Below are 13,194 nucleotides of genomic sequence, written 5' to 3' on the forward strand. Positions count from 1 at the left end.
CAAAAATACAATTGGAAAGGACTCAAATGAATAACCAAACCCTGATTCTAGTGTTTTATTACTAAAAATAAAATTAATATATTTAATTGATAAAGTTTTTTAATTTCAGAAAATTGGTGTCTTAGAGCTCATGAACTCACATAATAACTGAAATGTATAAACTACAAGAATCAAACATATTTGACAATTAAATCACTTTAACAGAAAAATTCAAAGTTGCAGGTTTAACCATGTGTAATTTTAGTCATCATATTAAACTAGATATAGATTTATAATAAGATAAATAAAAGAGTGGGAATTTAAAAACCTGCAAAAAGAAATCATAAAAGAAGGAAACAAGGCTGCAGACATTTATTCAAACTACAAACCCTATTTTGGATCCATGCTGTTATCTAGAATTATATCTGGTGGAATCAAAATATGGATTTGTAGATAAAGTAGTCTACAGTACCTACAACTTTATTTCCTTACTTTATGATCCCTATTTGCAGGTTTCTAAATTTCCAAATTTATTTATTTATCCTGTTGGTTGGTTATTTTGATGCTCAACTATCAAAAAAGGATTACTTGATATGTTAGCTATCTTTATTCACTGTAATAATAATAAACATAGTTAGTAGCTAGCTGATATGGTTATGATGAGTTACTGAAGCTATTGACTATTTGATTACATTAGTTCAAGATGTAAACAGTTAAGCTGCAGCTGAAGACACACCGCTAGCCAAAATCTTAAGGCCAAGAAAAAATATGCATTTTGCATTGTTACACTCAACCACTTATTTGAGTAAAGTTTTGAAAGATGAAAATAAGAAAATGGAAAATAAAAATAAAAAACTTTTTTAGCATTTAATAGGGAAAATGTAAACACTATGAAATTAATACCAGCTGGTCAAAAGTTTAAAACCACACTGAAACAAAGGAGTTATCGGTAAACACGTAACGAAATTTAGTCATTTGTGTTCAACCATTAGCGTTGTCAATATCTCCCACTGACAATATCCTGTGTTACATTGGGTAAAAACATGGCAAAGGCTGAAAAGTTGACAGTTTGAAGGTGGCTGAATTATAGAGCTGCAAAAGCAAGGTCTCTCTCAAAGTGCTATCACTGGTGAGATTGGGTGTAGTAAAACTGCTGTTGCAAATTTTTTAAAAGACCCTGAGGGATACAGAATGAGAATTTCAAGTGGTCAGCCTAAGAAAATTTTCCAGCGTTGAGCAGGAGGATTCAACAGGTTGTCCGGCAAAACACCAGCCAATCGTCTAACCAGATTAAGACCCTTAGGGATGCAGAATGCAGCTCAAGAACAATAAGATGGCATCTATGAGAAAAAGGCTTTAAAAACCGTAAACATTTTCAAAGGCTATGCTTCCTTCCACACCATGAAACAGCTCGGTTAAACTTTGCTAAGAAGCACCAAACATGGGACATAGAAAAGTGGAGGAAGCTTTCATTCTCCGATGAGAAAAAATTTAACCTGGATGGTCCAGATGGCTTCTAATGTTACTGGCACAATAAGGATATCCCACCAGAGACATTTTCTACACAACACAGTGGAAGAGATTCCATCATGATCTGGGGTGCTTTCACCTTCCATAAAACAATGGAGCTTCAGGTTATACAGGGGTGTCAAACAGAAGCTGGCTACACTGGCATGTTGGAGAGAGCATCCATATTGACTGAAGGCCCTCGCTTGTGTGGAAATGACCAGATCTTTCAGCAGGACAATGCTGCAATACACAATGCCCGCAGGACAAAGGACTTTTTCATGGCGAATAATGTGATTCTTTTGGACCATCTAGGGTGTTCGCCTGAACTGAACCCCATCGAAAATGTTTGGGGGTAGATGGCAAGGGAAGTCTATATAGAAATGGACATCAATTCCAAACAGTGCATGATCTTCATGAAACTATCTTTTCTCACTATTGAGAACACTTAATGGGCATTTCCCACACTGTTTAGGACTTCTTTTTGGTATGGTCTTAAACTTTTAACCAGCTAGTATTTAGGCTAATTTCATAGTGTTCAAATTTTCCCTATTAAATGCTAAAAAAGTGTTTTATTTTTATTTTCCCTTTTCTTATTTTCATCTTTTGAAACTCTATTCAAATAAGTGGTTGAGTCTAACAACACAAAATGCATATTTTTTTTCTTTATATTCATTGGCCTTAGGATTTTCATCAGCAGTGTATATTACTAAGTTTTCCAAATAATATCTCAACACACCAATCCATGAGAGTATAAAAGTATCTGTATCATCCCTTGAGGAAGAGAACTGAAAGTTTATTTGTTTTGAATTTTGCTCAAATCTACACGAGAACTATTTGCACTAGCTGTCCCTAATTTTGCAGTGTAAGACTAGACGGAAGGCAGCTAGTCATCATTACCCACTGCCAACTCTTGGGCTACTCTTTTACCAATGAATAGTGGAATTGACTGTCACACTATAACACCTCCACGGCTGAAAGGTGTGCACATTTGGTGTGATGGGGATTCGAATCTGTGACCCTCAGATGATGGGTTGGGTACCTTAACCACCTGGCCATGCCAGGCCAGAACTGAAAAACACAGTGTGAAAACGATACATGCTTCTAGCCATTGCCATGTACAACATTCACTTTTAGTAAATGGGTTAGCATGTATTTACGACCTGACAACATCCACTGAACGAAAACGATACCTCCACGAAAATTTAGAAAAACTGCCTAAATAAACATGGAAAAAATAAAGATATATTTTATATTGATTACGGAAGAGTGAACTTAGTAACTCTACAAGTTACAATGATTCCCCAAGCTCCCTATTTGTCTCATGGTCTTCTGGATCCTAACATTAAATTTAAACATTAATGGCCAGACCAAGTAAAGTTGCTTGAAGATCGTAAGATGATGTAATAAGTTTCCTCAAGTGATGTGCAAGATGCACCAATATAAAGACATTAAGAGGTTAACACACTCTGGCAACCACTTAAGGTAAATAAAAATGACAAACTAAAATAAATTTATAAAAATTAGTGTTCACATTTTCCCTATTTACTGCTAAAAAGTGTTTTATTTTTATTTTCCCTTTTCTTATTGTCATCTTTCAAAGCTCTACTCAAATAAGTGGATGAGTCTAACAATGCAAGATGCATATTTTTTCTTTATATTCATTGGCCTCAAGATTTTGGCCAGCAATGTAGTCATGGAGATTTGTTTGAGAATACAGTGAGCATTTATAGTTTGTGTAACTAAGTTCTTTATATATAAAGCATACATCCTGACATAGACAAACCCACTAAGTGCACATAAAATATTATCAGTGAAAAAGCAGCCTTTTCAAATAAAACGTGTATGTCTAAAACATCACTTTAAATAAACCATCTTTTTTAAAGTAATTATTGTATGAATGTGTGCAATAAAATTTAATACATCATGTATTGACTTTCTTACTCCTTTGCTTCCTGTATAATATGGTTTGAAACCCTAGAGACACCAATTGTAATGGATAAAACAGAGTATATACATGCTACAGTCATCTAATGTTCATATATTTTTAGCTGGTAACTCCTGCTTGACCTTATAGTTAAGTTTTTTTTTACAGAATTACCAGATGTTTGTAAGAAAGCTAACATCAAGAAGTAATAATAACATCACTTACACTAAAATTATAATGTATTTTAGCTTATGTAAAATAAAACATTGACTTTTCAAGACTCCTATGACCTTCACAGTACCTCATTTAGTATTCTACAAAAGGTTTGAGTGCAACAAACCAAGCCAATTTTGTTGAAGACTGTAAAGAAAATACTACTAATACTAATTATGTGAAAATTTTTTCCCCCATTTTAAGTCTGATGAATCCTTTTCTTTCGTGCATTTTTTATACATGTACAATGTTGACAGTGTAAAGCATACAAAAAAAAAGTTTCATATCAGGACATTTTTAATTGTTTTGCTTGACATTTTTCATTATTTTCACCTTTAATTTACATCATGACTTTCGTCAAACTTATCTGAAATTTCTTATTCTGTAGTATTTTTTTCTTTGTGTTCTTCATTTTTATGTTAGGTTTGTCCCAGTATGCCAGAGTTCTGTATCATGATGTAATTTTTTCCTATATTGTAACTTTTGCATTTCACTTATATTGCTTATTTTCACCTTTATTACTTCAGTGTTCTGCATTAAAGTAAAATTCTATGTAACTGTTTATTCTATTTTTTTTAATGCATTTTTTGTAATGGTAATCTCTAGATATGGAAATTTTTCTCCATTTCTGTTTTCAGACATACATTTAGTTTTCAACATCTGACTTATGAAATTAATGTATACAGGTCTCAAAATGTAAACAGGCTAATTATCAATAAGATTCCTGAATAGTTGTTGTTTTATTCAGTATTACAAAAATATTTGAGTCTCATTTCAAAACAGTTACAGAATTACAAATCCTTAAATGACTATGACTTCAATGTATTGTGTCACATAATCCCTAAACAAAACTTACCAAGTTATGTTATACAAATGTTTTATATGGAAATGGAAATGAAAGGATAAAATTACATTGTAATAGTCTGGAATCAGAAATTGGAATAATTCCATCTCAGTTTATATATCTGAAAATAAGAAACACACATACCTTATCAAGGGAACGTGCATCACGATAAAACAGAATCCTTAAGCATGAAAGTATTAGATTCCGTGCCTCTTCTACTGTTTGTCTTCCTTTGTTCTTTTCCCAGTGATCCCGCAAAAGAGGCTGCAAAAGAAAACCCCACTTTTTCATAACATTATTAAACTGGTTACAATATTACACAAATGTAGTTTACTGCCACGAGAAATTAAGTGAATATAGTGCAAATTTAATGTCAAGAATATATCCAATATTGGGAGCTTTTGTACAACTGTTGATGTCAGCATTGGGAGCTTTTGTACAACTGTTGATGTCAAAAACAATTTTATTTTGCAATCCTATCACAGGAAATAAAAACCAAAAATTAACTTTTTCTTATTCAGAAATTTATGACATTTGAAGATGGGCTTCTTAAACATTTCCATTTCATGAACTTTTACTGAAGAATACAATACAACTAGACATAATTACATACATATAAACAGATAGTAATATTTTATAACACATTATGTCACTGGATGGGGAAAAAAGTTTAAAATATAAACAGCCATGTTTATCTATTTATGATTCCAGAGAAACATCAAAGCAAAACAGATAGACAAATGTTTTCACTGTAAGTATTCCATAATAAACGTTTATTTTTAATTTTTATTAATGTTATTATGTAGGATCTGTCCACCTTATTAGAAACTACATCTAATAATGTTAAGCAACCTTTGCCCAAATAACAATCATGCCTTAATGTGACACAGAATCCACAATCTAAGAAACAGATTTGTCATTTTGTTTTTCCTTCATTCATTGTTAATATTGTATGCATTTTATGAAATGATAGTGGACAGAAGATAGTGATGGCTGATGCTTCATCTATTTTCATCCAACAGATATTTAAACAGACTGAAATCTGGGTACTGTGGTGGCCATGGACAATGACAGAAGTCTCCATAATGTTCTTCAAATTATGCATGCACAATTTACACAGTGGATGGAAATGTTGTCTTGAAAGTAGCTGTCTTTATGAGGTACACACAAAGCATCTTTGGATTTACCTGATTAAAAATGATGCTGAAGTAAGCTGTGGAAATCATTCTACCTTCTAAAAGGACCAATGGGCTCAGGATATGCCAGGAAAACATGCCCCAAGCCATAATTCTACCATTCGAGGCCTAGACAGTTGGAATCACATAAAAATACATTAGTAAGTATCAGACTGTGCACAACTGTGAAATGTTAACATTTCCCTAAACTGAAAACATGTTTCCAATAGATACTTACCTCCTCTCACAAAAAGCTCTTCTTAACATATATTGCCCTCTATCAGTACACTTTCTCCCATCACAAGTCTTGATTCTCCCACTTACCTTCATGTGTTAAGGTTAGGTATTTGCATACTAACAGCAACTCTCCACTAATAGAAATAACTATCGTAACTGACAATCTCTCTAATTTTACAGCTTTTAACCACTTCAAGATTGGTCAGATCAAGTCAAACCATACCAGAAGTGAAGATGAGCAGAAGTAAATATCTACTGAAAATACATTTTCAGATTAGGAAAATGATTACTTCTGACACAATATCTTACCTCTTCTCACAAATGCTAGAATTCCACAGTGAACATATGGAGGGCCAGTGGAAAGTGCTCAAAGGAAAACCTAGAAATGTGAGAATGAACTACATGTGTCATAAAATGGCAGAAACAAAGAATGAAACCCACAAATTAAAAGAAATAAAAGAACTCTAAGGACTGAAGACAAGAGCAACACTTGGTGACATCTGGAATTGTACATAAGGTCCACAGTAGTAAGAGGATCCTCTATCATTTGCCTCAAAACAGGTACTGGCAAGGAATAAGAGTTCCTCATATAGGACCAAAACCGGAAACTCCACAAACTGAGGTTCAGCAAATAGTAGGAAGATGGAGAGCCCAGATGGATGTTCATCTCACCTACAAAACCTGACAGCCTTAGGAATTTTTCATCCAGTCCAAGATAGGAAAAGAGTACCCCTATCACATATGCAACTATAACCAACAACAGAACCACAGGACGTGGCATCCAGTGAACAGTAAGCAGAGAGACCACTACTTGCAGCTGCATCTCTATTGGCAACATTGGGAATTTATTGTCCAGTTCACAATAGGAGGGTAACAATTGCAAATACAAATGAGGACTTATGTGACTGGTCCAGATCTGATGTTGATTGAAGCCAGACCAATCACAAGTCCTCATTTGTATTTGGCATTCAGTTAAAAGGAGGGTACCTCAGCTGGAGGGGAAAACTGCAGAATATGGCACAGTGCTACATCCAACACCTGGTGGAATCTGGAATTGAACATCAGGTTTGCAGCAGCAAAGGTGTTATACCATCTACACCTGTAGAATGCCACAGCCCTACTCTCAACTGAGTGGTACTGTGTAAACTCAGGAGGACAGATTTACATGATCCACTATCCCAGAGTGGCTAGAAACTGGTAAATTGCAAGAACTCCCATATTTCACTAAAAAAGAAAGGGAAAAGTGCACTGGAGATTACAAAGGATCTCTACACAAGAGTACAATGGTTTACCATAATACACTATTTTGAAAAGTAGAGCAATCAGGTTATTGGAGTCTATCAACCCCCACCTGGCAGTGTCTAATTCTACAAGTCTGCAGTAAGAAGAGCCTGAAACACCACAGATCAGAGAGAGAGAGAGAGGCAGTAATTCTTGTCTGCTTTACTCATGTTAGTCCACAAGTGTACAGTCCAGGATAAATATTTTTAGGAAAGAAAAGACCATAAAGTATACCTAACAGATGTTTAACAAAACACTCCATCTCAACTGTAGTGGATGTAATACGACCCAATAACTGAGAAAAAACAGAGACCATATTGACAGAGTTGATTAACTAACACTTAGAAGATTTTTATAATGGTGCATCACTTCTGCATTAGGAAAAGCCTTAATGCCACAGATCATCTGATATGTCATATCAGCACTGGTTTTACAGTACAAACTTAAGACTACATATACCTGATTAGGCAACACTTGTCACAGAATGGGATACATATACAAGAAAGGCCCCTGAAAAAAAAAATGAATGGATCTTACCATTCCCAAAGAAACAGGAAAAGGATATGGATAATTCTAGGGAGTGGTCTATATACCAACATTAATTATGTCTTCAAGAGAAGACAGAAATGCACAGGCAGGGATCAGATGGGAAGAAATGTGAAAAAGATAATCATCAGCAGAAAGAGGAGAATATTTCAGCAAATTCAATCTGTAAAGGTAATATGAGAAACGTTACAGGAGAAGTTAGAATTCCAAGGAATAAACAAACAGAAACAGGAACCATGAAAAGGAATAGTGCATGCCATATTACTAGATAGCCCAAACCAGGCAAAGAAGGCAGTTGAGATCAAAATGGCCATAAAGGTGAGATATGGAAGGAACAAGTGCAGAATTACCCTCTTATGCAGCTGAAGTTTTGAACATAAATAAATAAACAGGAAAGAGGAGAATGTAGGAACTATGAAATAAAACACAACAAACATTAACTGTGAAAACAGAGTGACATCTTCTTACCAACATAAGTGGGGAAAAAATGACTTCAAAAAAAGGTGTTATAACAAATATGAAGACAATGATTTGATCAAAAGATGGGTGATGTTGAAGGAACAAAACTTGGACAAGACTGGTAATCTGGAAAACACAAGCATATTTCATAAACCAAAACATGGCTGATAAAATTGTCTGATAGTCCAATGCACAGGAAATTGAAAAGCCCTTGTCAAAAAGCCAAACCAAAACAGGATGTGATTTGTGATTTAAGAAATCATATAATCAAAAGGATAATAACCACAAAGGGCAGACCTACAGTAGTATTATGCACCATTTATAATGGCAAATCACCAAGGAGGAAGGACAAACAGGTCCAGAAATTAAGGAAGTCACCCATTGCAAAAGTCCAGCTCTAGTTATGAGGGACCAGACAAAAACCAAGTGTCAAGACAGAATGTAAGAATTTATGGATGAATGATGAAAGCCCGACTGGGGTTTAAATAGAAGTGTCAAAAATAAAGGGAGAGAAGGGGGTGATACTAAACACAAGCATAGCATTAACAACTACATTTGAGCCAGCTAAAAAAAAAAAAACCCACTAACAGAGCACAATACATATATGTAAAAATGGCTGGTATGGATAGAGAAAGCACTATGTAGAAGAGTGAACAAGTTTTGACCTTCTTCAGTCATCATCAGGTTCACAAAGAAAGACGTAACTGACTGATAACTGACCATATGTTTAAAGGTGGTTGTGTAGAAATGTAGAGGGCATGCTTTGATGTTGGATTACATTTATTAATATAGGTATAAAGGTGCTCCTTCGTATTGGTTTATTTTGAGCTTGAGTTGTTCTATAAGTAAGGCTTCTTTAATTTTGCATTTGTTTATTTTTGTTGTTTTTTTTATTTAGTATTTGGGTGTTTTTTTATAGTTATGTTGTATTTATTTGATTTGCAGTGTTCGAAAACGTGTGAAGGTGACTTTGTGTTCTTTGAATCTGGTTTCCATTTTTCTACTTGTTTCTCCAATATAGAATTCGTGGCAGTTATATTGTATTTTATAAATAATGTTGGTGTGATGTTTGTAACTGTAGTTTTTACATAGTATAGACCATAGTTTTGTGTCTGGTTTTTGAATAAATTTGGTATTAACTGGAATGTCATATTTTGTAACTAGTTTTTGTTATTTTTCTGCTGATGTTGAAATATATGGTATGCAGCAGTATATGGTTTCATGATTTTTTAAATTGTGGGGTATATTTACTTTTGTTAGTTGATTTTGCTTTTTGTGTAGGTGTGTGCATATAATGTTTTCTACAGTTTATGGAGGAAACTTACTGATGTTGATGAAATATTGTTATATTTTGTTTAATTTGTTGTTAATTTTATCTGGTGAGCATAGTTTTGTGGCTGTGTTTATTTGGTTTCTTAGTATGTTGAGTTTTTGTTTCGTTTCATGTGCTGAGTCCCAAGGAATGTATAGTCCAGTATGGGTGATTCTTCGGTGGATTCCAGTTTTAAATTGTGTATCGCTTCCTCTAATTTTGAGGTTAAGAAATGATATTTTATTGCTTTCTTCCTGTTCACATGTGAAGTTAATGTTGGGATGTATAGAGTTAATGTGGTTGGAAAAACTAAGTGTGTGTTCTGTAGATGTGAATCCCGCAGTCATGTCGTCTACATATCTGTAACAGTATAGTGGTGAATGTAATGCTGTGTTAATTGTTTGTGTTTCAACTTGTGTTATAAAATTATTGGTTAGAACTGGTGATACTGGATTGCCCATGCTTAGGCCATTTGTTTGTATATAGCTGTGGTTGTTGAACATGAAGTTTGTCTTCATCGTGGTGAATTCTATGAGGGTTGCTAACTGGTTGCTGGGAATGTCTATTGATGGGTTACGGTCTTGGATATAGAGTTCTAAGGTTAGCTTGAAGGCTTCAGTGGTTGGGACTTCTGTAAAAAGGGATATGACATTAAAACAAGCCATTAAGGCTTTGTGATTAAGTTGATTAAGGTTGGATTTGAAATTAAGAGTCTTTGATAAATGAGCTGGCTGATGTTACATATTTGGATAATGCTTGTGCTATATATTTACCAAGACTGTAATTAAACAATTCATGTGTGGACAATTTGATTTACGAGGTTTGGGGATGCTGCATATTTGTGGTGTGTGTGTGTGTGTGTGTGTGTGTGTGTGTGTGTGTGTGTGTGTGTGTGTGTGTGTGTGTGAGAGAGTCAGTTTTGCATAGGTAGGAATAAAGTGTTTTTAAAATTGTGTTGGCATTTTTAGTCCTATTTTGTTTAGTTGCATTTCTTGTGTCTTTGTTGGATTTGTGTGTATTAGTTTAAATTTGTTTGTGTCTGATAGGATGTTAAGTAGATGTATCTTGTCTGTGTTTAATTGTCAGTCGGTAGATAGGTAGGTATTCAATGTTTATTGGTACAAAGCTACAAGGCTATCTGTGCCAGACAAGATGTGGTACAGTATAAGGCAATTATGGTAAAAAGTAAAATATGTAAAATTAGGAAGAACTGCCAGGAAGACTGAAGCAAGAAGTACACCCTTACTGACAGTCACCTGAAGTTGGCCTTTTCAGTCCTGGGTTCAAGTCAAAATAAAAATTGAAATCTGTAAAAGAAATTGTGTTAAAACATTAAAATGTGTAAAAGAAATCATGCTAAAACACTATATAGTCCGATAAAAACCTTAAATTAAGTGTAAAAGACCAATGGCTCTTAAAAATGTAAAAACATGAGTGAGATGGGCAGTATCACCTATAACATGGGCCAAAGTCAAGGGTAAACCTGCCTTACGAATATCTTTAAAATGGTGTTGTCGTTCTAGGTTGTAACTAAGGCAAGATAATAAAATGTGGATGATTGTGATCTAAGTGCCACATAGACCACACATTAGTGCAGCAGTGCTAGATAAAAGGAAGTGGTGGGTTAAAAAACTGTGACCAATGTATAGCCTTGCTAAAACAAATTCTTTTTGATCCTTACAGAAGCAAGAGGGCCAAAGACCAAGAGTAGGTTTGATTTGAAAAAGTTTGTTATTGTGATGTTCATTCCAGGTTGTCTGCCATGTGGTGTACAGTCTGGATTTGATAACTGGACCATAGTCCATGTATAGAATGGGTCCTGGGATGATAAATTCAGAACAGTCAGACTTTGCTGCTCTGTCAGCCAACTCATTCCTACAAATACCAACATGACCTGGTATCCAAAAGAATTGGAGAGAGACAGATGAGAGAGAAAGATAGGCCAGTTTGTTTTCAATATTGATGAAAAGAGGGTGGTGACTATCATAGAGTGATTCCAGGGCCAATGGATAGCTGAGTGAGTCCGTATATATTGTACAATTTGTATATTGCATTATTTCAATATGCTTTAGGGCAAGAGAGATGGCATACAAATCAGCAGTGAAAACAAACTGTAGAATTTGTCAGTCGTATCTGTTAATTATGAGGTAAGTCAATGGTTTGTCGTATTGGTGTCTTTTCTGTTGTTTGCATTGTAGTTTCTCTAGTTTTTTGTTGTGGCAGATGTTTTTGTCCCTGTCGTTCCTAGTGTTGATTTGGTTGATGTTTCATTGTACAAGTCCATAAATCTCTGGTTTAATGCAGCATACCAGTTGATGGTCTAGGTTCATTTTTTGTTCCTGTAAATCATGTAGTTCTTTGTATTTTGTGTTCAACACGACTAAGTAGTTTTTTCAGTAAATTTTGGATAATGTTTGTGCATTGATTAACATTTTTTGATAGTTTTTACCTTTACAAATTAGGGGTTAGTTGTTCCTTTTCACATTGTTGAATAAAATAGATGTTATACCTTTATACCTATATTAATAAATATAATCCAACATCTAAGCACGACCTCTACATTCCTATACTCAATTACACAACTGCCTTCAAACATGTGGTCAGTTACCTCTTTCTTTCATTGTGAACCTGACAATGACTGAAAAAGGTCAAAACATTGTTTGCTCTTCTACATAATGCTTTCTCTACCCATATCAGCCATTTTTACATAGATATTTTTCTCTACAAGTGGGTTTTCTCATCATCACAGAGACAACAACATAGAGTTGTCTGAATTATGACAAGAAAATTGGGAGTAGAAGAATATACACAAGAATATATCAACTCCTTTAATCCTGAATGAGATGATCTACTGCTCATGCCAAAGGATGAGGAACAAGAAACCAAAATCCAAAAAGTTGTGTACTGAAATGAGTGGCAACAGCCTCTAAATCTAAAACACCCTACTGAGCACACAACAGCTGACACCAGATATGCAAGTCATAAAGGGCATCTATTTGCAGCTGTAGGGGGAGTTATTCAGTGATGGCATTAATCTTTATACTGAAAAGTACAAGACTCAAGACAATCCTGAGGGACTCCAAGTTCCCTTGGGAAGAAAGAGGGAAGTGTTGGACCCACAAGAGCTTAGAACTACCTGTCCATTAAAAAATATTTTAATAAAAATGTGCAACTGGTCATGTAATCCATATAAGTGGAGGTCGCATAAAATGCCAAGATGTTGTCACTTAAAGGCTCCCTGATTGATGTTTCAATTTGAATCAGGTGGTCCACAGTGGAGTGCTGCCCTCAGATCCCACACTTGGTGGGTAAGAAGAGATTGTTTGATTCAAGGAACCAAATAAGACAAGCATTAACCATCCTGTCAGATCTTGCAGAGAGGGCTCATCAAAGCAACTTGACAATAATTTGAAAGAATCTTGGAATCCTTCCCAGACTTAGAAAAAGGGAGGTCAATAGTCCAGCAAAAAGCATAAGGAAAAGCATTCTCTTGCCAGATATGGTTAAAAAGAACTAGAAGAGTAGCAAGAGATGTAGGACAGAGATTACACAGCATCTCGTAGCAAATACCATCAGTTCCAACAGATGTACTGCCAGACTGATGAAGAGGAAGCTTGACTTTCGCCAGTGTAAAGTGATTATAGTCAGATTATCAGCAAAAAAGGTAAGAGGCAATCGCTCTGCCTGAGTCTTGATATCTAAAAATGTGGGAAAT

At 34.9% G+C, this 13,194-nt stretch overlaps 1 protein-coding gene across 1 annotated transcript in view; it reads right to left on the bottom strand.

Moving 5' to 3' along the window:
• Prosbeta7 (proteasome subunit beta type-4) overlaps positions 1–13,194 on the bottom strand; it is a 39,708-nt gene that overhangs the window by 6,076 nt on the left and 20,438 nt on the right. The window contains exon 6 of the mRNA XM_076498567.1: positions 4,614–4,733. Within this exon, the coding sequence (XP_076354682.1) occupies positions 4,614–4,733 (120 nt within the window). The remainder of the gene's footprint in view (positions 1–4,613; positions 4,734–13,194) is intronic.

The sequence above is a fragment of the Tachypleus tridentatus genome, chromosome 4 (genome assembly GCF_004210375.1).
Source record: "Tachypleus tridentatus isolate NWPU-2018 chromosome 4, ASM421037v1, whole genome shotgun sequence".
NCBI lineage: Eukaryota > Metazoa > Arthropoda > Merostomata > Xiphosura > Limulidae > Tachypleus > Tachypleus tridentatus.